The 26,762-nt window shown below is 39.3% G+C and overlaps 1 protein-coding gene across 2 annotated transcripts in view; it reads right to left on the bottom strand.

Moving 5' to 3' along the window:
* Window positions 1-2,768: 2,768 nt before the first annotated feature.
* The window catches only part of grm2a (glutamate receptor, metabotropic 2a), a 40,233-nt gene continuing 16,239 nt past the window's right edge, over window positions 2,769-26,762 (bottom strand). For both annotated transcript variants that reach the window (XM_042495177.1, XM_042495185.1), the window contains exons 3-6: window positions 13,630-14,467; window positions 10,574-11,637; window positions 4,682-4,859; window positions 2,769-3,081 (exon numbers count right to left, since the gene is read on the bottom strand). In XM_042495177.1, the coding sequence (XP_042351111.1) occupies window positions 3,008-3,081; window positions 4,682-4,859; window positions 10,574-11,637; window positions 13,630-14,467 (2,154 nt within the window). In that variant the 3' untranslated portion in view covers window positions 2,769-3,007. The remainder of the gene's footprint in view (window positions 3,082-4,681; window positions 4,860-10,573; window positions 11,638-13,629; window positions 14,468-26,762) is intronic.

The raw sequence follows: 26,762 nt of genomic DNA, 5'->3' as shown, positions 1-26,762 counted from the left end.
CTTTACAGTCAGAGGAAGAGGAGGAGCTCCACTGTTTCCTGTAGTGTACTCTGCTTGAGCTGCCTGCCATCTACTGCCACCTAGCTCATCCTGGTACGTATTGTTCTCTCAAAACTTTCAAAGGAAGAAGGATATTTCTAAGTAATAACATTTTTTTTTTGAATCCACCAATTGTTCTCTTCAGTGCACGAGCATGCACTTCTTTACAAATACCAAAGCGCGGAGGGATGCGCTTAATATTTACATCGTGCATTTGTCTACCTAAATAAAGACATTGCAAAATCGACACAATTAAAGACTTTCACACCACAAATTGATCCAGGAAAGGCACCATTTGTTGCAAAAAAAAAAAAAAAAAAAAAAAAATCACCAGATTGCAGGGAATACAATGTTTGATGCTCAAACCTCTCTGGCAGAGGACTCCACAAACACTCTTGTGTTGAAACAAACCCTATGCCCTTGTTTCAATAAGATAATTTCAATAATCAATAATTTATAAAAAATAAAAAATGAATATATAAGTAGGGCCAAAGCTGGCTACAGATTTGATCTACAGTTCACCGTTGTGGATGCGTTGGCATTTTAAAGGCTATCATTAATTGTTTTAAAATAACTTCATCTTACCTACAAAATGTAGTACGCTACAGTAAGTTTTGTTCAAAATATAACTTCAACTCCAAAAATGTCCAATTGGACTTAGAGCCCACTGAAATGTTTATAAAGTTGCTGTTTTGAAATGCAGGTTAACAGTAAACAGTAAAATGAGATTTGTAGGAGTGGAGAAAAGAGCATGCTGTATCTGAAGTTGAGAGAAAATAATCCTCCATTAATGCTCTTAAAGCAATACAACTTTAAGGAGTCCAAACTTCATTTTTATATTCTATATATCATACCCTGTAGTAATGGGAGCTGCAACAATTAATCGATTGAAAGAAAGTTGCCAATTATTCATCATTTCAGTCATTTGTCGGCCAAAAGTGATAGACATTTACTGGTTCCAGCTTCTTGAATGAGATAATTTGCTGGTTTTCTTTTTCTTTTATGATAGTAAATGAAGAATCTTTGAGTTTTGAACTGTTGGTTTGACAAAAGAAGCAATACGAGGACATCACTTAGGGTTCTAGGAAACAGTAATGAGCAATTTTCACAACTTTACGATTACAACAATTAATCAAGTCATCTTTAAAATAATATACAGATTAATCTATCATGATAAAAAAGTTAGTTAGTTAGTTGCATTCCTACTGGACATATTGTATGTGTAACCTAAGTATATTTATTCAAAAGTAAAGTAGAAAAAAAGAAACATTTCTTGACTTCCCTCTTTTCACTTATTTTTCTTTCACTGTCACAGTACAATCTCTATGAATTCCAATGTAAAAGTAAACACCATATGTAGTGGCCTACCTCCTCTCTAAAATTACACTTAATGTGCAGTTTTTCTCTGTTAAATTTGCAAAAACCACCATAGAAGAAAACTTGTGTGAGATTTAATGTTCAGTCGGTTAGTCTGTGTCGTGTTTCTGTTTAAAGTTTTTTTAACCATTACATTAAAAGGTGGACAAGATATTATAAATATATATTAAACATTTTAGTAAATGGTATCATAGATATTGGAAACAATTTTTATTTTAGTGTCCTGTGTTTAATCATTAAATTGTGCCCTTACTTTTAGGAATTAATTAGATACACTGCAGATTTGTCTGATAAGGACTGATACTGTCAACTGAGGTACATCAAGGTAATACTGTGAAATAAATCTTGGTCTCAAAACATTTCCTCAAGAAAATATCTTCTCATAATTATGTCTCTAAATATTTAGCTTGATATGGTGTGGCTCCATCTTTAACCTTTACACACAAGTTGACACTAATGTTCTTACGTCCACATCAGGGAGATGCTGCAGTACATGCTGTACCTGGTTTATATAAGAGCAGTAATTTGATGATGGCCACTGAGTAGATCTAATAACACATGACAGCGCCCTGATAATCTGTCCACTTCCTCCCTATGTAAATTCTCTATTTACAGCGAGCCCCAGGGCTGCCTACATGATACATGATCGAATCAAACACTTTGGACACAAGATGGCAGTATTAAATCGCAGATATTTCACAGGTTCATTTTCCAAAGCATCTGTCTCATGTACACAGGAGTACTAACTGCTGTGTGTATCCTCTGACAGCTTTGGTGGATTTTATCCCATATCAGCAGATGATGGATATTTGTGCTGGTAATTTCCATGTAGAGGCTGTTTGCTTTTGGCAGATGGTGTGGACTGAAGCTGGTGAATTACAGCTCAGATTTCAAACCCAAATGAGTCATAAATTTATACATGGCTTTCTTTTGGGGCTGTAGCTCAGGAGTTAGATCAGAACTTCAACTCATCACACACAGTTGATAGTTTGATCCCTCTGTCTACATGTTGAAGTGTCCTTGAGCACAGTGATCCTCAGAATTGCATCAGTCGTTGCAGCAGTAAGCAGACGGGTGTAACTAACACACAACAATGTAGTATAACGGCATGTTTGGCAAATTTATGCAGATTACTGAGACTACAAGATTAATTCAATTTCCTTGTGTTTATATAATATGCATCTCATGATGATTTGCAAATAAATATTACGACTATAAATATTTTGGTATTAATAAAAAACACATTTTATTTACATAAATTACAAGAAAGCACAAACTGGTTCACCAAAATCTACATTAAAAACGTCTTGTATATATTACATTTAACAGATTTACTATAATTTACTCCATTGTTGCATGTAGAATCTTCAATAAAAACAAGGGCTATATGCGAATTCATTGGCATCTCATTTCAAATCGCTACGAGTCAAAGAACAAAATAAAATAATCAGGACATTGTACTCACAGCACTTTGAGGACAACAAAGTCAGGACGATCGTCTGTATGACCTCTTTAATATCTGAGACACCTGATTCAGGACTAGTGATTATATAACTGTTTACAATGCTTGGCAAAGGAACTCAGCTGATCTTCACAAGGAGGATGTTGTCGAGTCCACCACCTCTCGTCCATTACACACTGTTGGAACAACATTGGAGGCTGACGCTGCAAAAGAGTGATAAAAAGTTGTGTTGGATTGCACAAACTATACAGACACAGAACTAATTAATATTGGCTAATAAATATTATATTCCACATGCCCTTGACATTCCTTTTCCACTGAGTTACGCTACTGCCTACAGATGAATCAGCAGTATGATGATCAAGTCATGAATTAACTGAAGTCATTTTTAATCAGTTATCCAGAAACAAGAGTGGGTTAGAATTTTGTTTTGTTTCCTGACTTATAGGAGATGAAGAAATGTTGTGGATTTTGTCTGGTGGAAATTTTCCAACTGTTTGTTTCACAGAACAAAAGCGCACCAGACACACTGTTCAGCTTTCTGTTTCCCCTGATGAATAATGCAAAAAAAACAAACAAACAAAAAAAAACATAACAAAAACAGCCAACAGATTAGGAATGCATCGATTTATTAGCCAAACATCTGTATCAGCCAAATTTTTGCCTTTGTTGACTGCCATCTACAAATACATATATACAATGACATTCACCGATGGCAGTGGCCAAAGTTTATTTGGTGGGTTGCATCAATTTTGTGCTGGCTAAAAGTGTTGGTTACTTTCAGTTAGAGAACCATAGCTGGCATAGCATACCCAGTTACTGATTTAGAGAGGCAACTGGCTGGTCTCAACTCTGGCATAATATAGGAGGAAAATGTTTGCTGTGTGCTCATGTGGTTTGTTTTCACCTTGGTTTCAGTGAGCAGCTTTTCAGCTCTGCATCTCACATTTTGGATGATAAGAGAAATAGACTGAACTGCAACAAGGCAGAGATGCTTATCTTTGTAAAGAAAAGCATGCATCTTACCAAGAAGTAGGCTATAAGTTACTAGTGATTTGTTTTTTCCTTTTTATCATTAATATTCAGAAGAGGAGGTGTACTGAATGGAAAGCATTATTTTAAGAGGCCAATTTTTATTTTGTCAAGAGGCCCATGTTCAGAGTCATGTTCCAGCCAATAAGTCTGTGCTTAATGGAAACACAAAATAGTGTATTTTGTATGAAAACCATTGCCTTTATCTATTAATACATATATTTATATATAGTATTTCATTTATTTTTTAACTGCTTTTACAGTAAATTTAAATATGTTTAATTTATGTTAAAAACAAAAAAGAAAATGTTTGTTGGGCAATGTAAGGACTGAAAAAATCTTCTCATTCAGTAGGTAGTTGTATAGCAAGATAAAAAGGCTTTTAAAGCAGTTTTTCATTTTTCATTAAAAAATGAAAGGTCTAAATAATTAAAAATAGTTCAGTTCTTTTCGTAAATAAGATTTCTTTTTTATTTATTTGCACCAAAGGGGGGAATAAATAGCAACAGTAATAAAATAGATAATAAATAAAATCAAGCGTCTGCTTTCAGCCAAATTGTTATTTTCAACACTGGTATCGGTATCGGTATTAGGGGTTTAGTCGGTATTGGTATTAGCCCACAATTTCACAATCAGTGTATCCGCACATCATATAGTTGTAAATTAGTAATAATGAAGTATTTACACCATATTCCAGTTGAGTTATGTGTATGTATTCATGTTTGTGGCACTGTAGGCACAGTGATGTTGTTGTTGTGTATCAGGTGGTACCTTGAGAGAAACTGGAGCCTGGGCCAGTGGTGACGCTGAAGCGGGTGGTGGCCACTCTGAGAGTGCTGACATTCTTCTGCGGCTGGAACAGGATGATGTGGACCTTGGGAGAGAAGAGGCAGCCCAACACCACCGACCCACTCAGACTGACAGAGATGCACATGGTGGTTGTCTGCACCTGGAGGAGGAAAGAGAGGTGAGAAATTCACGGATATGACTCAGTCGTAGTCAGTGTTTTTAGTTTACTTTTATGTAACAGAAAAGTAAACTCACATTTTTAGATTGCCAAAATGTTGAGAGAACAGCATCAAAAGCGGCAATATTAATTTCACACCAGCGCCAGGAGTATTAATGTTCACGTACAGCTCAAGTCCCAATGAAGATATTTTCAGTTGTCATTTTTTTGGTATTAAAAACATTTTATTCAAGTGTTTGTTCATCCATAGAGCTGATATGACTGTGAGGGGAATGTTCAAAACAGCCAGCAGGTGTTAAATTAATTTTACTTGTGTGGATTCATACAAGCATTGGCATCGCGCTGAGGATCGTTTGCTGTGCAAGACTATTCATTTCAATGAGAAAGTGGCTCAAAAGTCAGAAAAGAAAATTCAGATATCTTTCATAACTCAGAATCAAAGCCAGGTGCAACAGAGGAGGAAGCTATCATCTGGGAGTGTTAAGAGAGGTGTTAAGCGATCTGCTTATGTGCTTGTCAATCAACTGCTTAGCTCTCGCTCCCTTTTCCCCTCACCCTGCCCACATCTCGCTATGTGTCATCATCGGTCTGCTCCTTCATTTTCAAACTCTGCCCATATTTTTTCCTGTTTTTTTTCTTGTTCCTGGATAACAGAATGCAGCTCAGCATTGTGTGGTGTGTGGCAGGTGCATCCCATTTTCACAGGGCACAGCAGGCGTCTGTTTTCACCCTGAATGCTAATGTTGGTATTAAAATAATGTGGGTGCCAAAGATTGCACTGTGCATGCACTGTTCTACAACAAAGAAAACAAGATAATAGCAAAAAGCAGTACGCATCAATTTGAGTGACACAAGGTCTATTTACCCAGAATGATGTTTAATCATCTTCATTATTTAAGTGTTGTTAAGTGTTGTTAAATGTCTGTTTCTTACTCTCTTACAATACATAATTACTAAGTACTTTAATAGTATGCGACAACTGATAATAGATTATATGAAGATAGTGACTAATTGCTAAAGATATCTATAGAAAATTATCTAATATTCATATATTTGAGAGATATTTTTGCAACACTGACTAAATGTCCTTGTGCACCATGTAAGTATGAAACATCACCGAGTGTATCTCTGTATCTTGAGATGTATTGTATGTTGCCATGTGCAATGAATTCAGCATTAAAATTCACCTCATGCCACATCTGAAATACACACAGACATGCTCAGATCCCGGACTCAGATGTAAATTTACAAACTTCTACCATTTCCACTTTCTTTTGCTATATATCTGACCTGTATATTTGGACACATACAAAAGGGAAGTGCTAGTTTACACTTAATAATCTAAGCAATACTGCAGTGCACAGAGGCTAAATGTCTACTACTTAATTCAGAAATAGTTTGAATAAAACCGTGGACAGTACTGCATAGGAATGACCTGTTAAGTGGTTTTAATAATTCAGAAGATGCTCCTTTGGAAGAACAGAGGACAAGGAATCTGCCTTGGCAGTAATATTTCTCCAGATGTCTTCTGCTCGAGAATGGAGAACAGGATGTAGAGCATGGCTACTACGGCTTCTGTTTGTCTCTGATGTTTTAGAGGGTGTTATTTTATTTTACGAATACAGTACTGCTGCTTCAGATATAAATAATGTCTGCTGTTTTCAGGTAGCCTTATTCCTCCAGAGAACCTCACAGCGGAGATGAGATTCCTCCTTTTATTGGGCTTCGTGCTGTAGGTTTATTGAAAAGCTTTATTGGATGAACCAGCCACAAGCCAGCCTTGGTAGGTTAGATGTGGAACTGACAAAACCCACAAGTCATTCAGTGTTGGAGTGTGTGATGTGTTGAGATTTCAAAAGTAGGGCGATGTTGTTCATCTGTAATTAGATATAACAGATGGGTTAGGTTAAGCAGAACTGTCTCCAAAAAATTACGTTCATATACAACTAATCTGAAAGAGTTTATCAGTTTTGAGGGAGATATAATGCAGAACAAATTACATTTTCTATTAACATAATAAGGAAATGTTGCAAATTAACATATCTGGCAAATCTCAAAAATGTTGATACTAAATGCTTGGAGTAAAATGTATTTCAGTTGTTTTCTGTCAAGATAGGCAATATTGTTATAAGGAATCCACTCAAAGTGACTATGGCATTATTTTCTTATTACCTTTTATTAACATTTAACCATAACCAGGATCTTTCCCTAACTTTTTTTCTAAAGTGCTCTTGTTGCACTAACCTAAGACAGGAGTCTAGACGCAAATCATAGACTGTATAAATATATTGGCATCTTAGCTGTCACCATCTTGGTTTTTTGGAGCCAGAAGTGACTGTATTTGTGCATTAAGCTGGATCTATGGAGCAAAGGGTGGATCTGACTGGAAGTCAAGGACACTATCTGCAGGCAGCCTTTCACGCAAGTGGCCCTGCCCTAAAATATGTCTGACTTTGGGCTTAATGAAACGTAAAAAAAACAGTGAGTTTTAGAAAAAATGAATCCCCAGTACAGTTGTCATGAAGGGGGGAAATAGCTTAGGAGTACAAAACCGTTATTTTTACCAGGCTGTTTATTTCTGCTGAAAAGTTTGACATTTTAACATGGGTGTGGATTTACTGTGTTTCAGAGCCAGCCTCAAGTGGCCATTTAATGAACTGCAGTTTTTAGCACTTCTGCATAAGCTTCATTTTTCAGCCTCAGAGGTGAGGCGCTTGGCCCAAAGTTCTAGTGTCAAGGTCCTACACTTTATGCGCCCAAAAACCTCGCCAACCACCTTCTTGTGAAGCTTAAAACTTGCCTGAATGAAGTGTTTCATGACCTGATAGAAATATGGTCTCTAAACATAATCCAGGCAGCGATTATGTTGCCACAACAATGCAATTTTAGTAACATACACGCGTAATTTCTGGAGACAGGGTTGCTTTAAGAGACATTCATTATTAAAGAAAAAAAATCAGTTATACCTGATCCTCACTTGTTTTAACAGCAGGTGTAGGTAACATATCACTGTGAATTCATTTCCGCTGAGGGCTGCTGTACATTCTGTCAATACACTGGTTTAACTACTGTGTGTGTGAGATCAGTGGGCACTAGAGCAAAAACATGCAACAGTATGGTGGGAAAGGAAGTCAAAGGAGCTGAACTGACAGAAATTAAAAATGTTTTAGAAAAGGTTGTTTTCAAGACAGATCTTCAAAGGATCTGTTAAAGTGACAGGCAGCGCATGTAAAGATCACAGGCAATATTTTTCTGTCTTGTAAAGCGCTGTGTGTTTAATCAGTTGTGTTTACTGCTGAGATGAGATGACCAGGACTGGCATATGAGGAGAGCCTGCTCCCTCAGGGCGTAGAACGTCTTCAATATTTCATATGGTAATCAAATGTGTTATTCATGGCTCAGTAGTATTTAGTTTACTTTAACATTTCATGACAGACCACAATCAGATCTGTATTTGTTGTTCGGTTGTAGAGTTGCATCGGGCTGTGACAACAATTTTAAAAAGTGGTGAAAAATTAGGAGAACTAATACGAGTAATACGTCGCTGCCTGTAGAAAACTAGAAACATTGTGCCAAGTCCATTGCTTTGGTAATTATTTATTGGTCAAAGGGGAGCTGATGAGCCCACTCAGGCTGTGAATTGCTCGCGCTGCCTGGAGGGCCTGGAGGAAGGGTTCCTCTGTGCCTCACTTGAGTCCCAGGACAGAGGGCACAGCTGGGATTCAGCATCCCAGTCTTTCACACTCCATTCCACACAGCTACGCACAGGGACACACGGGGACTTTCAGTCCTCATGGTCTTGCCTGCCTTCGCCATGTTTCTGCAGAGGCAGCTGTGTCGGGGGATTCCTCTGTCTGTTTCTCCCTTCTGCCTCTCTCTCGCTGCAAGCTGTTCCCAAGAGAATTAAAGCCCATGACTCTGGCCACCTTTTTCTCTGAAGTTCTATCAATGCAGTGTGTTTCTGTGTCTACCGATCAACATCAGAATTCATTCAGCATGCAGGTTCAGAGGCTGAACACTACTATCTTGTCAGTCCTCATTTTGATTTTTTAACTAAATTACACACATAAATTTGTCTGTCTGTCCAGCGATCCATCCATCCATCCAATGTATTCTCACAAAGGTTTGTATGATATCATTGTCACGTTGCGTTTTTAAAGGAGAGTTATGTATGTAACAAAAAGTTACATAGGTAAGTTTAGGCAAATGAAGTTAAATAGTTTAGCTTTAGGAAAAGAAACTCGGCGACAATGAGTTAGCATTAGACTGTGTGCTTTATGCTAATGTTAGCTGCTGTTAGTGGCTGAACAGGAGTCTGCACAGTAGCTCCCTCATTCTTCAGCTTGGAGTTTGTATGTTACTGGTTTAGCTGTTAAAAGTCTATAGCTGGGCAGTGGCTCGCTCTTCAGCTCGGGGGACATGTGTGGTTTGTGCCACTGAGTTAGCTGCTAAGGAAAGTCTGTTGCTTTGCATGGGCACATTCTTTGTTTTTATATAGTGGGGAAGTAACTATGTTAAAGATTGCTTCAGTGCATCATCGAGAACACTTTTAGGCCTGCCCCCAAAAATCCTAGACACAAATGGTGAAAAACAGTTCTACAGCTTTAACTCCTCAATTCAGTACTACACAGTTTCAAGTCTTTTCACATGTTTTCTACATGTATTTGTTAACATTTATCATGTGTTTAGAAAGAAATTACTGACTTTGACCCATACATACTTTAAAATAACTCAATGTTCACTTGGTTTGACATGAGACATGAACACCAGTCGCCTAGGGGAAGGTCCTGTGTTTGTTTGACCCCTTCACCACCCCAGCCTGCATCCTTAAGAGGACTCAGGCTCTTTACACTGCTTCCTTCTATACTCCTGTCATGTGATTGCAGTCCTCCCAAATACTCGAGTCATATAATATCTGTCTGTCCGTCTGTCTGTCTATTGCTGTTGTGTGCCAGTGTTGATTGGCACTGGAGGAACAAATCTTTATTAGAAGCATTGTTTTAGGTGATGTAGTTTAAAACTTTTTTTCCAGGGTTAGGTGTAGTTAGGAACTGTTAGTAGTGTAGTGGAACTGCTGGGGGTGAAAGGATAAAATTACCACCCACCATAAATTGGGCTGCTGTGTCTTCCCTCCATTTCATTTTGAAATTTTTACCAAACATTGGCTGTTTTATGTGTCTTTTGTCTAGAAAACCTTGAATACATCTTGTCAAAACGAACAAGATAGTTGGCCGCTTGTTACACTTCTCCATGACTTGAGCATCCATATTTTATAATTTACTCTGACTTCATTAATATTTAAATTTTAAAGGTAAAATGAGGTTGTACGTTTTCATCTTGGGGCACACCTGCAAATCTTTAGTATGTAGACAAATATGAAGAATTAAAGCAATGAAGCAATAAAGAACATATATGTCTAAGAGCCAAAGGCAACACAGACAGCTGAATCAATACTAGCTTACATTACTTTGTGATTTCATGCATATAAAATCCAGATTCTACCCCAGAAGAAGTCATTATCTGCTAGGATGTATTCTGCTCAGATTAAGAACCTAAAGCTATCTGAACCGAAAATTTAATACAAATCACTACGACAGCATGTATTTCATTTAGGATTTAGAAAAGAAAAAAGGAGCATTGATATGAGAAACGTGTTGTGCTCATTCATGTAGCAGGTGTAATTTAACTGAACTCACCCGGTAGTCACTGGCAGTAACGTAGAAAATAGGCTGGAAAGCCAGCCAGATGATGCAGGTGGTGTACATGGTGAACCCAATGAACTTGGCCTCATTGAAGTTCTCTGGGCATTTACGGGTCTTGAAGGCGTAGACCGTGCAGAGGATAATGAGGATACAGTTGTAGGTGAGAGACATAAGCATGCTGGAGTCCTTGCTGTTACACTTGAGGGTGACCACATCTCTCCTCTCAGGGCTCACTTCCTTTCTCACCCCTGGGGCCTCCACCAGCAGCCAGACCACCACCACTACCAGCTGGCAGGAGATCAGAGCACCACAGATGGCAACCTGGGAGGCCGGGCTGATAAATCGAGGCCGCTGTGCTCCATCCTTCACTCCGCTGAAGATCCGGGCTATGCGATTGGTCTTGGTCAGGAGCGCTGAGTAGCACACAGCAAATGAAGTGCCTAAGCCTAGCCGGCGCAGAGTGCAAACTGCCGTGGACGGTTTGGCAATGTAGATGAAGGTCATGCTATAACACATCAGCACTCCCAGCAGAAGAATGTAGGAGAGCTCACGGCCACTGGCCTTCACCACAGGTGTCTCGTTGTGTTTAAGGAAGAGGCCAATGACAAAGAGTGTACACATCATCCCTAGACAGGAAATGGTGACGGGTCCAATGGCCCAGGCATCTTCCCAGCGGATGTACTCCTCAGGCAGATCATAACAGCCTGTCAGGTTGGCCAGGGGCCACTGTCCAAAACTGCAGTCAGCACAGGTAAACTCATCCTGCAAATACTGGTAGGGCTGACAGGGGATGCAGATCCAGCAGCACACATCTCCGGGCTGCATACTCTTCACCTCATTCTTCCTGCAGGGGTCACTACACTGGGAGGTTGGCGCAACGTGGCCAGCCCAGGGGATCAGGCTGGTGTTCAGGGTCAGGCTCTGAGCCCAGTAGCCGACCTTACGGTAGACATAGCGTCCATCTTCTTTGTGGTAGTGGAAAATGTTGTAGCGGCCGAGGCTGTCCCCGAAGGCATCAAAGCGGACAACATTCTCTGTGTCTGGTGGACGAAATGGTGCTGAAGGTGAAAAAAACAAACAAAAAGAAAACATTGTTATAAAATAACAGTTATAAGGGGCTCATTGTAAGCCAAGCACAATTTCAAAAACTGTAAAACAAGACTGTGGATTATGTACCATGAACTCATATCGTATAGATCTATCTCATATTATGTTTCTGAGCTGACATTTTATTTGTCTCGCACTACAGTTACTGGGATGGGACGCAGGTGTAAAGTGTCAATTTACATGCCGCAAGCCACAGTTTACCTCTGTTCACTCATATGGAACGTTCCTGGATTCAACACTAGAGTGGAAATTCCAAACAGATGGCCCAACACATAAAATAATGCTCAATTTTACTTGTGAAATCAAGGCTGAAATAAACCATCATCCTCTCCAAAATCACCTTTCATTATCCAATAAATATTGACTTTTATAGTAGCCGTGCAAGGTCTCTGCATACCTGGTCCGGGAATACTTTTCTAAGGACTTCAAATTGTTGTATATACATACAACAATTAATACATTTATTAAAATAAGTTAATAAACCAATATATATATATATATATATATATATATTAAAATATTGCTGTAGTATTGCTTCCATTTACTTTATGGATCAATTAATTAAATAATCGACTTTTGTTTCAGCTCTGATTCTATATACATCATTTAATTGTAAAATCTATTTTTTCCTAAGTGTAAATATTAACAGCCATGGAGATGCCATAAAATTCCATAAAATGAAGCATTAAATATAATTATAATCTTTTATATCTAATAATTATAAAATGTGTAGTTAGTGTTAGTGGTCCACCTGTTTTGTGTGTTTTTTTCCTTGGAGCATTGAAATGCCAGAAGGGACCAACTAATTTTAGGCCTTTAGTCCAATTTGAAGTCTCTAGACAGTAAAATCCTTTGGGTATTTTTTCCCCACAAATTGTGAAGAGCAGAAAAGCACAGCTGGATAAAAGCAAAAAAATGGATAAATGGATAAAATGCTCTCACTTTAATTTTCAAGAGTGGGAGCCTTGTTGGTCTGCATTTGTGATGTGTTGATGCATATACTGTTGCACATTTTGTGTTTCAGCTTTGTGTAGACAAGCAGTAATGTGTGCATGATCAGTATCTGCAGTACTGAAACTGAAGAGCCCTCTTTCTCTCAGTCAAGTCAAGAGATGCATGAAAAAAGGAGCCTTAATGCACGAGGGCGAGGAAAATACTTTCATCTTTGCAAATTGAATCATTGCAAAGCTTATCTGCAGCTACAGTGTACAAACATGTAGAATTACTCTTGAACTAATTCAACATCTTATATGAATTGGTAGAATGAATCTAAATTGATATAACCTAATTTGGCAGCATACAGCGCATGCAGGGTGCTCTTGGGTAAATTAAATGATGTTATATCAAGTCTTTTATGGAGTTTTGTACAGATGACAGAATAATGAGAAAAAGAAAGCTGCTTTACATCATGAAAATTCAAATCTGTTAAACACTGTGATAGTTGTTCCCCCCAGGATTTTGCGTGCTGTTTTGGGGATTGTTGCTACCTTCAATGCCTGATATCACAATAGCGTTTCTAAAAAATAGCACAGTGTGATCTCCTAATTTGTCATATTTCGCCGCTTTAGCAGAGGCCTCAGAGCAGCGGATGCTGACACAGAGGTGGTAATCTCAACCCAAAATGGCTTGACTTTGTCATTAAACACATTATCAACCGTTAATGTTAGCCTTGTGATGCTAACAGTTAGCCTTGTCAGTGTGTGACTGTCTCAGGCACAGAGCTCCATTCCTGCAACAGTAGTCTCATGATAAACAGAGAGAGAGAGACAGGCAAATCAACACATTGTACACAATTCAGATTTGCAATAGAGATGTGGTGATTGGACAAAATTACAATGTTGTGCACAATTTACATGGATTGGCTGAATGTGCATGAATTGTTGCGATTGCAAGATTGCAACATCCTGGAGTGACTGAATAGTAGTTAATGACATTTTACTCACCTTCAAACTTGACCTTGAGAATGTAGTCTCTGTAAAACTTTCTGCCATTGCCTGGTTTGAGAGCGTCACACACCTTGGTGGAGTTAGGGCATAGGGCTTGTCTCATGTTGTGTAGGGCAGCAGCCATTGCATAAACAGCATTCACTACAAACATGATCTTGGACTCAGGCTGAAACTGAGTCTCGCGGAGTGAATGCTTCCCACAGCCCAGGTCATGGAGGCTGCACTGGAACTGGTTTTCCCAAAACTCTCTGAACCAGGGGTTCCTGGTGTTGTTGTATGGGTGCAGGGCAGTGAAGTAGTCATTAAACTGGGGGATCTGGTAGGAGGCCAGCTCAATGGTGAATGCCCCATCAGCCACAGCCTCACTGCCTCTCACCACACTCTCCTGCGCTCCCCAGCCATCACTGGCAACCCAGGTGAAGGTGACATTCATGCGGTTTGCTGCCACCAGCAGCTCACGGGCATCTTCACTGCGAGTGAAAAGGATCACCACCTTAGCATTGGACTTCTGTTGCAGGGAGCGGATTACATTCTCGTAACTCCAGCGGCTCATGGAACGGCTCACTTTGGCCGAAGTGGCAATGCAGATCTGACGTGCACGAGCCTCCTGCTGGAATGCGTCAATGCCAGTCTCACCATAGTCACCTTCTGATGCCACCGTCGACACGTACGTCCAGTTAAAGTATCGTAGGATCTCTGCCATGGCCTTGGCCTGGTAGAAGTCAGGGGGCACGGTGCGGGCAAAGTAGTCATAGCGGGTCTTGTCGCTGAGCTTGGCACTAGTGGAAGCATAGCTAATCTGAGGGATTTGGAAGAGTCGCAGCAGATTGGCCACCTGAAATAAGTGAGAGACACCAGAAGTATTATGCTTGTCACTTGAATCAGACTTCACACAAATCACACAATATCAATAAACCCTCATTAAGGTTACTGTAAGCATTAAAATGCAGATAATTATGACATTTTAGTTAGAAAAGTGGTAATTAACTTATAACACTTCACACAGAAAACACACACCTGCCAACCATGGGATTTTTTTTAATTGCTCATCCTTAAATAAATAAATAAAACTGGCTACACAGTGTGTGTTTTCCCCCGCAGATGTAATTAGTCTCACCCCATTCAGTCTCTAATTTCTCCACTGGATCCCTGCTGGGTTTTTCACAACTTTACTCCCCTGCTGATTGAGTGGCAAGTTGCTACATTTAACAATTATCAGGATTGCCTTTCTGCCCCATTTTTTATGATCTATAATACTGTCAACAATGTTCACTAAAAATATTTATGCAGGACTGAGTGGCTACATGTGCAAGGACAAAAATAAACACATTAACAGAAATTTCTTGATCTGCTGTGAAGAGGAAAGAGGAGTAGACAGGGAGAGATGGAAAGGGGTTGAGAGCAGAGATTGGAAAGTGAGAGGAGTCAGAGTATCAAAGAATCTTGAAACTTTACGTTTTCTCTGTAATAGGTTTTGTCAGTGGTGACACAGCTGTGCAGAAGCAGCTACTGACTAGCTTTTGCTTCAGGCACTTCTGTGGAAGCCTAAGGGGAGATGGTCTGATCAGTCAAAAGGATGCCAACCTAAATCTGGTTGACTTTAATGCTGGCTCTCACACCAGCACACTCATGGCACAACATCTTGAATGCCAATGAATCATTCCTGAGAAACTCAGAGAGGAAATTCACTTTCAAATGCATCCACTCTGGGTATAATTTATCAGTCCTATATTGCCGTGTTGTGGCTGTATAGAAAGCATCTTGTTTTATGCTATAAATAGTCCAGAGCAGTGGGCTTTTCAGGGGAAAGAGCACATTTATACGTTTGATAAAAGAATGGGGCAATTTCATCTTCTCTCTTATGACATTTCAGAAGACATTTTACATGAACTTACGTGAACTATTTTACAAGTAGCCTTTTCTTTGTTTTAAGCCAGATCAACAATTCCAGGACAATGTTATAAGGCCCTAGCTTGGCGTCCCAAGACCAATTTGCAAATGCAAATCTGTCTGGAACCTCTCTGTTCATTTGACAAGGGGCATTATCAACTGCCATTGACCAAAATAGCTCTTGACGCAATTGGATAGACCTACTGCTAATCTGAGCAACGTAATACATTGTGGTGCTGAGTGGTGAATAAATGTAAACAAACTACAGTGTGCAGAGATGAGCTGTGATGTAGCAATAGCATGTCTGTGTACAAGTGGTGCCATTTTTGCCATCAGAATTTGCACTACATCAGAAAGTTCCACATCAGCTGCAGACATATTGGTTGTTTTTCCAAGATAGGTTTATGCTCGCCATCATACCCTTGGTGGGAGGAAATGTGAGCCAAAAATGAGGTCATCATATATTTTGCATTAAGTGTGGAGGCTCCATAAGTTGTCAAATATCATATGAAACCCTTCCCATATTAGATAAACAGCTTTGATTGACCCAGGGCAATTTGAATGGAAATCTGTCCAAAAGTGACATAACATAAAACATGTTTCCCAGGCTCATAGGGTCACCATCTTGGCTTTATCTTACTGAATGAAAGTCTTGTAAAATTAGCCAGCAGTTTCTACAAATTATTTCATTTTTGCCAATAATATTATCTTGAATGTGATCAAAAGTTGAATGAAAAAATGTTTGAATATTGCTAATCATCATGTAATACGTAATGTGCTGGGATTATTAACAGAGTAACAAGCTGTCATGAATATAATTATGGAAAATTACAGCTAAAATGCATTTAGGGCAAGCCAAAACAACCATTGTCAATAAAAAGTCACATACACAGTAAAAACAGATATTAGACATGTATGATGTGGCCAGATTTTGGCATTTTGAACAGGTTCTTTCATCAGCCAATGTGCAAACTGCAGTGTATTGGTCGTAAAAGTTGCTGAATTGATTTGGAAGGAGCACAATCTAACAACACAGATATTTCAAATATAGACCAAATGCACCTGTGCAGATGAACAGACAGGTTGAGTCAAGCAGGATAAACAGATACTTCACTGATTAGTATATATTCTCACTGCAAAAGAGGGCAGCACACTGAGACATCACAATAAATTTAGTGTGATGTGCCTCGATGGATATTAATCATGGGATCTTTGTTATTCTGCAGGATCAGAGCGATGAATATTAAATGAGCCAATGGCAGTGATTTCCAGACCACTAGATTTATTGGAATTAATGAGAAAATGTTTCACAGAAAAATGAAATGAAACAGCACAATCACCACCACCCAACCAATGTTATACAGAGGGAACATTGAACATAATTACCAGTTCAACACTGGGGCTATTACTTACTCGTTGGTGGTACTGAAAAACCAAATGAAAATCTAGATTGTTGAAACACATGAGTGAACATTTCATACCAGTTCAAAGGTTACTTTGCCCTAAGATTTTCAGGTCAGCCGGAGAAACCCTGATTATGCAGACAGGCTAATAATCACATTTGTACATAAAATTGTTTCGACAGCTTCCTCAACATGTGGTGAAACAGCTGGCAGCAGCGTGCTCGCTCCCTCAGAAAGAAATCAGAGTATAATCTAAAGTGGCAAGACACATAAACACTAACTGATTAATCATTTTTCGCAATACGTAAATATGCATCAAAAAGTGCAAAAGCAATTCTAATAAATTGTCATGAAGGTTTTCTACATAATCCCCTCATAATTGATAATACTTGTCATAAGATTTGCAAATTGTTTAACACTGATGCCATTCCATGTCTTGGATTTAGTTTTGTGAACTTTGAGTGAACTGACCTATATTTTAACATCTCTGAACCCAATGGCCTGATGACAAAAAGCCTCTGGGGTCAATGGACAATATTTTCCATGTTTCAGTCATTTTGGCTAAACTCTATAAACAGATATTTGTATATGAATGCAGATGCATCAAAAAATGTTAATTAGGCTATTTGTCAACAGACGATAGCTGATGGCTTCTGAGATTGAACTTCAGCCAATGTGTACCGCCTCTCCACACGAACAGTTTACCAACCAGTCCGATGGGAACCAGAACACTTCCAGTACCAAAATCTTGTCCTGTTTCTTATAGATTCTGAAAACACGCATCTATGTGTTTATAGAGATTAATCACGTAACCAAGCATTTAACAACTCTCAGATTAATTTCCAGTCTACACAAGGACTTCATGGTGCACCGTAAGTACTCTCCATATACGAAAAAGATCACCTGCTAATTGTAGACACTATAATAGCATAATAATGATGAATATTATGAATGTCTATTCTTTTTTTTTCTTCTTTTTTTTTTTTAATCGAATAAAGCTAACAACATTTCAAAATGCTTTTCAAGCTTCCATGTTTCATCAAGAATTCCTTTATCAGTGGTGAGAGGAGGGAAAAATGGGGTAGGGATTGGTACCAATACAATCACCAGAATAAATGTTGGCATTCATTTCTGACAACCACAAACAGGCCAGCTATAAGGGATCTTGGACATGGGGACAAAGAGGGCCCCTCATCTGCACCATTTCACAATAAATGCAGGCACTGGGGTATCAGATGGCGAGTTGAAATTTGGGTTGGTGAAAAAAAAACATTTATCATGTAAATGTAAATATATAAATGATATTGTTAGTGATAGTCAAAAGTAAATAGTTGTAAATGGGCCGTTTAATGGTTTATGCATCAAAGTTCTCATTATCACAAAATCATTTGATGCTTAGATAATTACATGCACTACAAATTACTTCTAACATTAACACTACACTAACATTTTCTCTGAGCCAAAAAGTACATACCTGACCACAGAGTTCATTACATCAACATGTAATGATCACAAAAAAAAAAATCTCATCTTCGATCACTCATGCCTCTTAAACATGTGTTTAGAAAATAAGAAGTAGTATGTTTGAGGTGATCTGCCTAGATTGGAGAAAAGTAATTGAAGTAAAAAATCAAAACAGTTTATTAGAAATTCCTTTTCTGTTTCACATTTTTGACGGACATGTAACCCTGATGTGAGCTCAAAATCTAGGCAGAAACCAGCAGTTAAAATTTCACCTAAAAAGATGGTAAGCAAAATGCTCTATAACACCAACAGTTCTGCAATTGGTATAGAATAATTAAAGTCTACTATGTTGTTGAGGATGATTAGTTAGATGCTAACTGAAATGTGGGGGCTTTTAAAAAAAAGTTGTCTACTTCAGAAAAATGCTGTGGTACACATTTTTGTTCACTTTCAGGAGTGTGGACACCTTCGAGTTGGTCTGTTTTAGCACAAAGGCAAGTCAGAAAGGCTGAGAGAGCTCCTGTTGGATAGATACAGGAGGTTCTGGTGGGATTTGAATCCAGGCCAGTAAGACTGCATGTGATTCTTAAGCTGAAGGTCTTAACCATCTCTGAGCGTTAAGTCTTTCAAGATAAAGAAGGCACAGACCAAATGTAGGTGCATTAACATATTGGCAGATGTACGTGCAGGGTTAGGTACATCTTAGCGTTAAACATTCACAGCACAAGGACTAGACAAAGAGAATTACCTGGCATTCTTGTGTTAATGTGATCATTTTTCTCAACACAGGTATAAAGGTTTAAAGAAATCAATTTTACTGAAATTTGGCGATGCTCGCGGTGTGAATGAGTAATTTTTCTCCAGGGTATGAAAGGAAGCTGTATGCCAGTTTAGTAATCCACTTACATGTGTCTTATGGAGGTTATAAAGCACAGTGCCAGATGTGTCACCAATACAATGAGCTTATTGGAAATAATTATATAGATGTGCACATGGCTTATAGGCAAAGCCAAAATCCTTCCACCTGCCAAAGCCATTGACTGACACACTGTGAGGGTAGATGCTGTTGGTAGATTAGGAGGCAGATATGGTTCATTATAGAAATATGTATTCCATCTTCTCCTTTTCCACCACTTAAATATGATTATATGATCATTGTCATTTTGATTGGCTTTTTTTTTTTCCATAGTGGAGCATTGCACCTTTATCCAGGGGGCTCCCTGCTAACTAGTTATAACTGCGTGAGAATCCTCACTCAAGAATCTCTAATGTGATGGGTTCAAAGGAGCACAAAAGTCCGACAGCTTAAGATATCATAGAGGACAAGAGGAGCAGACAAGAGGAGCTTGAGGAATAAGTCGCATGACACCAGAAAAGCTGAGCCAAAAGAGAGAGAGATGTGAAGTGCTTTAAGGGCTTCTGTGGCAAGTTTATATCCTACAAACACTGCCATTCAGCAATTTGAGCTTGGAGGGCATTGGGGCCTGTACAGATGCAGGATTTCAGAAGGCTGTGAGAATGTTTCTTGATTTGCAAGACTTCTTCACTGAATCTCGTTCCACCATGTAGAAAACTGTTGCTTAATGTGTAAAGCAGATCCAATTTTTGATTCTTTCACAGGACTAAACTGCATTTATATTTATAGTTATCACTGGCACCATGGCATGGTTTAGAGTTTCACACATCCAGCTACAGGGATCACCCTGCATCAGACAGACCCTTATTTAATTAAGAAAATCAAGAAGTGACCCTGTGTGGCTTTGCATTGGAAGGTCTGTTACTGAGAAGATTACTGTGAAAGTGGTTTCCTTTCGAGCAATGAAAGCACACAGGACCTGGTAGCTGAATTTGACACAGAGACACCGAGTAACAGGATGTTCTTTTCAGCTGTCGTATACTGTTTTTACACAGATAACCCTAAGGCACCAGCCAACACCATGAGCTGGAATTATTCAGACTGCCCATGTGAAAATGTCAAAATACAGTTGTATAACGCAACATAAAAGCTATTTATACATCCAAAAAAACTTAAAAGTCCATTTATGTGTATTATTCAAGAAATTTACCAACAAAGTGTTGTTGCATTTACAAATGCTTTCACAAATGTTGCTTTTACAAATTACAAATGCTTACAAGGGTAGAATTTAGTGGTACAGTTTTTAAAAATATTAAATAGATTTGCAGCTTCTTTCTCTAAACTGGAGCACATCTCCATCACATTTCATGCACCGCACATATGCATTATTTTTGTCTGCTTAACGTGCTGCTGAATGGGTGCATTAAAGAGAAATTTAGAAGCAAGGGATGTGAGAAGAGGCACAGTAGGGGTAATAGTCAAATAACAGAGATATACAGGAGCACAGAAAATAAGAGACTGAGAGTGTCCTAGTCCTGGAAATATCAGGCCTACTTTGTAGAGATGTCATGATTTTTTCTACATGAAAAGCCCATCTGCTCTTCCCAGAAGACTGTCTCAGTGTGCTTCTACAGCAATAACACTGTATACCCAGAGCAGCAGTCCTTTGCTCCACTAAGTATCACACATATACGGCCCACTGCAGCGCCCTGAACCATGCATGCAAATGCATACATTAGGAGCAGGCATGCATGCACATCCTGTATCATATGCAGCGGATAATTATAAGTTTATTTCTTAGGATTTAGTTGCTTGGCAACAGCTTTAACAGGGTGGGAAAATGAACTGATACCTACAGCAAGGATGCTTTTTGATCAGGTCCTGCCCCCTTGTGCTCTTGGATAACATGAATCTCCTTTATGATGCAGTAGTCTTTCAAAGTCCCAGTGTCATGCAGCCATTCAGACTATATCACATGTTTGGCTATGGGCTGCGCTTCCATTCATTTACAATGTCAGTAACTCTCCTTTCATTTTATTTCTCTCTTCTCTGACTCTGTGTGCATTATCATCCCTTTACAATCTGTTCTGTCATACAGACATCATGGACATGCTCATGACGAGCCCAAAATTGGGGTTCAGCTGTTTTTACATCCTGCTGTCATTCATATCTGATATTGGGAGTTTGTGTGGTGGTCATATGTATTTCAACTGCATAAATATAGGGTTCTGCCAAACCACTGAATAATCCAATCACATGTGAATTATTTACGATTTCAGGAGCACGTTCTTTACTTTTCCCTATGAATAATGCATTTTCCTTGCATGGCTTTACTGATACGTTTCAAGATTATTGTTCTCTCCGGCATGAATTCTGTCATGTGTGTATCCATGTTTAAATCCTTTGTGTGACTCATATGTGCTCCAGAGATTGGCAGTGTCTACCTGCAGATGAAGACATTTCTATAAATAGGGTTGTTTGTGGGGGGATAAAAAATGAGATTCTCAAGCTCTCTGAAAGCCCATAAATTTACCTTATTATTCTGCTCACACAGTTTAGTCTGCAAATGTCAAACAAGTGTGTTCATATCAGGATCTATATCTTTAAATTCCAGCGTGCGTCCTTGTTAGTGTATCTCCCCCTGTCTCATTTATCAGTAAAAATTACCATTTCTCAGAAAGTGCGCTAAAATATTCCAATTAATTCACTGAGGTGCTGTTACACAATTAGAGTTTTCATCCTTATAGCCTGGAACAAGCCACCTTTCAATTCCAGATAGCAATTTTTGTGCCTCTCTCTAAAAGATCAGCCTATTTTTCATTGTTTTCAGATTGGTTCTAGAAATTTCCTCTAACTGTGTTTCATGCCTGAGAATGGTTCTTTAGTGAGTGTGCGAGTATTTGACATTCCAGAGGTGTTGTTCTTCTTATGCGGCCTGGTGATTATGATGTTTTTCCTGGGGGATGCTCTCTTACCAGTGAGTCATATTTAGCAGCACAGACCGCTGTCGGGGCAACAAAAGTGGAGTCCCTTCCCTTTCGTGTATTAATCAGAAGCCAGCCCAGAGGCTAGATGTTCCTGGACTGTAATTGTGGAATATAATACATCTCTGATTAAACCACACCTTTAGGACAATGAGGAGTAATAAGGCTAATGCTCCTTCTATAAAGCAGCTGTATCGGGAAAAATTCTTACAGTTGAGGCAGGCTGATGGTTTATGATTAAAGAGACAGTTCACCCCAAATTTTTCTTCTTAACTGTAGTACTATTTAACAATCTAGATTGTTTGGTTTTGAGTTGAGAGAGATGTGTCTGTTTTCTCCTGAATATAATGGAACTAGATGGCATTCAGCTTGTGGTGCCAAAAAACAATAACTGAAAACCTCAACAGTTATGTATTTTTCCAGAAATCATGACCCTGTTACTTAAGATAATCCACAGACCTTGTTGTGAGCAGTTTCATGTAGGAGCTATGTTCTTTCTACCAAATTACACCTACAAAACTGTATCACCGCACGGAAAGAAGCATGCAGCTACTGCTAGCTGGCTTTGCACCACTGAACCAACAAATGCTGTGGCTCAGACAGTGAGCACACCATTAATGTTTACATCTTGTGCTGCCAGGAGCATGAGCCTTTTGTTCATTAATAAGCCTGCTGAGTGTATAGTTTGGTAGAAAGTAAATAGTTCCAACATCAAAGTGCTCACAACATAGGCTGTAAAGTATTTCGAGTAAACAGGTCATGATTTCCAGGCCATTCTCATTCCCAAGCTATTAAATTCTGCTACTTTGTCACACCCGTCAACATGGCGATATCGACTCCAAAAGCACCCTTAAACAGGTTTATGAGACGCACCGAGCTTTCGACTCCAATGTAAACCCATCCAGAGTTCATCGACAGTTCGTGTTCCATGTGAAACCAACATTAGTTTTGTTATAATGTAATGTTGGCAATTTATGTATGGCCGTCGCCAAATAATGGCACTCTTACATTGTATTGACGTCATGTTAGGCTACATAATAAATGGTTTCATTTAAAACCAGAAATAATCTTTTTTTTTCTAAATATATACCAAGTAGTTTTGTTGCCTAAACCTAACCATGACTGTTTCACAACATTTACAATATGTTACAGCATGTGCTTCAAGTGTGTGTCACACAGATAGGCTAAAGGTGCCCTGTGCATCACTATGAGACACAAAGGGGCGTGACAGTTCCTCAGTATTTGATGACCTGCGAAGGAGAATGGGATGTGGAAAGAGACACTCCTGTTAAGTTTTTAAAATGTATTGTTTGGCACTTTGACCACTAAGCTCAATGCCATTTAGTTCCATTATATTGGAGAAAAGGTAGACATTTCAAGATCTTCAACACTCTGCAACTCACACCAAAATAATGTACACTATTTAATACCACTTTTTTGGGTGAACTGTCCGTTTAAAGCTTGCTTTTAGTGTGCAATAATACTCCTGAATATCTTGGACTGAATGCAAACAGAAATCTTGTTGCTGCTGCGGCTCTTCACCCATGAATGACGATGCTCATCGTACTGAACATGTCCTCACAAGGTCAATACTTTTCTGACTCTAATAACCTGCTGTTTGGATGGACCGCGGGGAAGCCTAAACACTACAGTCACATGAATATTTCTACAAGTAGCTTCATTCAAACTGTCCAGATGGCATCACAGACTTCCCAGTGACTGTTTAAGATACAGGCTTTGGTTGTCAAATGGTTGGTGAGTCACTCCATCTCAGTTTGCCCCAATGATCGAATCTGCCGGTCACTGTCTCAGTGTTTCTGTGAAACATGATCATCTCTCATTTAATCCCTCTGCATCCTCTGTGCACAGGCACACCCCTGCCAAACCACCAGACAAGTCCGGCAGCAACCACAGATGGGGAGTACAGGACCTAGCTTGCGAGAGCGTCATAGAACTTCGCCTCCACACTTAACTCAATCTGTGCCCATGTAACGCCAGCATGGCTAGGCCTGCAGCCAGATCCACCCCCATATCTGCGATTGTCACACCACAACACCAGCAGCACAGCAACACGCTCCTTCATTGTGACAGATTTAGACAGCACTCAGCGTTCTCACCACCTGTCAGTTCACCATGTTCCACCATGTCGCCATGGCAATAACGGTCTTTAAACTAACATTATTAGTGGTCCAGTAACTGCCTTGCCTTTGGGGTGAAATACACACGTCTGACTTCACCACCTGCCGCTCGCACAGAAAGGCAAGCACGGTCGCCTTTCACACAGCCTTGCTGGTTTGCTCAAAGGTCTGACTGGCTATAGATTATGCACAAACCAGAAAGCTACAAAGGACAAATACATTATGTGGAGATGAAATGCCACACATTAACATGGCCCAAATGCAAATACTTGTGTAAGAGCATGCCCCCAAAATTACAGATACACTTGGTCTTGTTTTTACATCTCTATTTCAAATCTCATGCAATAAACAAGGAAGGTGAAAAAAAGTTGCAAGGCAATAATACATTTTTAAATGCTAGAAAGTGATTTGAAAAAAAAAGGTATGAGCAAATTAAAGTTGGCGAGGCTATGGCGATGCTAGGAGAAAGAGACAGAGCTAGCACACCTTTTAACTGAAATGCATTACAATACAGAGGATTATTCATGGCCAGAAAGGGAACTGTGTCCTGTGGTGCACTCCTACTGATGAGGAAGATTCAGTGAGAAGCTAGGGCAGACCTCAGACCTCAGGCTTGTAATAGTACATCCATAAATTACCACAAGACAAGGGCACTCTCTGAGGAGCCCTAGATGCAGGACTTCACTAAAATTACAGCTCGTTTATCAAATCCTTTATTTCCAAACTGGCCTTTTCACCAGGAATCCTAATATAGGTTCTCTGAGTCCTCCTCTTACATCATTTCCCAGGAGATCTCTCCCTGTATAATGCATCATTGCACTGTACTGTACGTCTGACATTGTGTTTTGTCAGCAGGGAGACCAAAAAAATTGTTTTGTAACTACAGTTTGCTGACTTTCACTACCACTACCCACCACTTTAAGAATATTAAACAAAAACTATTTTTAATAGTAGCATTTACTTTTTCAAATAAAGGTCGACACATTAATTTATTTTCAACACACTGCTTTGAAAGGTCCAGTGTGTCGGATTTGAATGGCACCTGACGATGAGAGCTAAAACTTCTCCAGTGCACCAAACATGTAGGAGAACTACAGTGGCCGATGCAAACACGGGAATGGCCCCATCTAGTGTTTTATTTGTCCATTCTGGGCTACTGTAGAACAACATGGTGTACTCTGTGAAAGGGAACCTGCTCTGTATGTGCATATAACAAAAACAATTCTTATTTTCAGGGGATAATAAACTAATGAAAAAGAAAATCTGAACATTCAACCCTTTTTACCCCCCTCCGCATACTACCACTTTATCATGAAGTGGCTTCATGTCTATAAATGACATGCTAAGTATCTGACAGTGTCTGTTGTTGGCTTTGTGGGATGCCACATCAGTTTACGCTTTTTAAACGCAATGTGTGTTTTTGAAATACACTTCTGTTTCTACAGAAAATGTACAATTCGGCTCATACGACACATACAGTCTTTTTCAGAACATACTTACAATGTTTATTTTCTTGTTCAACAGAATTACGCAGTTTAAAAAAAAGAAGAAAAAAAAATCATGGTTTGGCTTAACATTCACACACGAAGTGAATAGAGAGCTAGTATGTGAAAGTCCAGGGTTTATTTGACCCATCCAGCACCCCTTCTGCCTGCCCTATAGGGAACTTCTAGCTCTTTATGTTACAAACTGCTGCCGCCTATTGCATATGATACCCCCATAAATTTCTTACAAAGCAGCAGTATTTGACCAACTGATGACCCTAAATCCTACACACTGGACCTTTAAACTTGTCTCCAGACGGGGATTTCAAGTACCCATTTGAGAAAACATTTTTGTGGCAGCACACTGAGGCAGCTATTCACTGTGATTAATTTATTGTTGGCATATCAGCGATGACATGTCTGCTGGCCACTGTTTTCTACAAATCATGACTAAAAAGTATGGAAGGATGCCACCGCCAGTCCATTGTCCTGAAGTACCCACTAAGGAAAGCTGCTAACAGCAGACTGCCACTGATATGGGTTCCTACAGTATCTATGGTTTATCAGTGATCTGAAGCCAGTTATAATTTCTGGATGGTGTGCTCCTGTCTTGAAACAAGCCGATATCTGGAACATGAGGCAGCACGTCTCGAGTGAAGTGAACCATACTCTCCGGCCGAGACAGCAGACACACGGCGCTCTCTGGCTGACTGAGCCAGGATGATGAGTTTAAGTTAATGCTCTAAGGCATGTATTTTTGTGCGTTATTTACCAATCTCAGTTCCACGTGACACACCATCTCTTCCCACAATGCCTTTAAATTACACTGATGTGGCAGCCATATCGCAGCAGAAGATTTGGAGACCCAATTAGCAGAGCTTTCATCGCATCAGCTTGAGTGAGTCGAAAGG

Source organism: Plectropomus leopardus, chromosome 2 (genome assembly GCF_008729295.1).
Source record: "Plectropomus leopardus isolate mb chromosome 2, YSFRI_Pleo_2.0, whole genome shotgun sequence".
Taxonomy (NCBI): domain Eukaryota; kingdom Metazoa; phylum Chordata; class Actinopteri; order Perciformes; family Serranidae; genus Plectropomus; species Plectropomus leopardus.
Note: the sequence above shows the minus strand (reverse complement) of the source record. Positions and strands in the feature narration are given on the sequence as shown.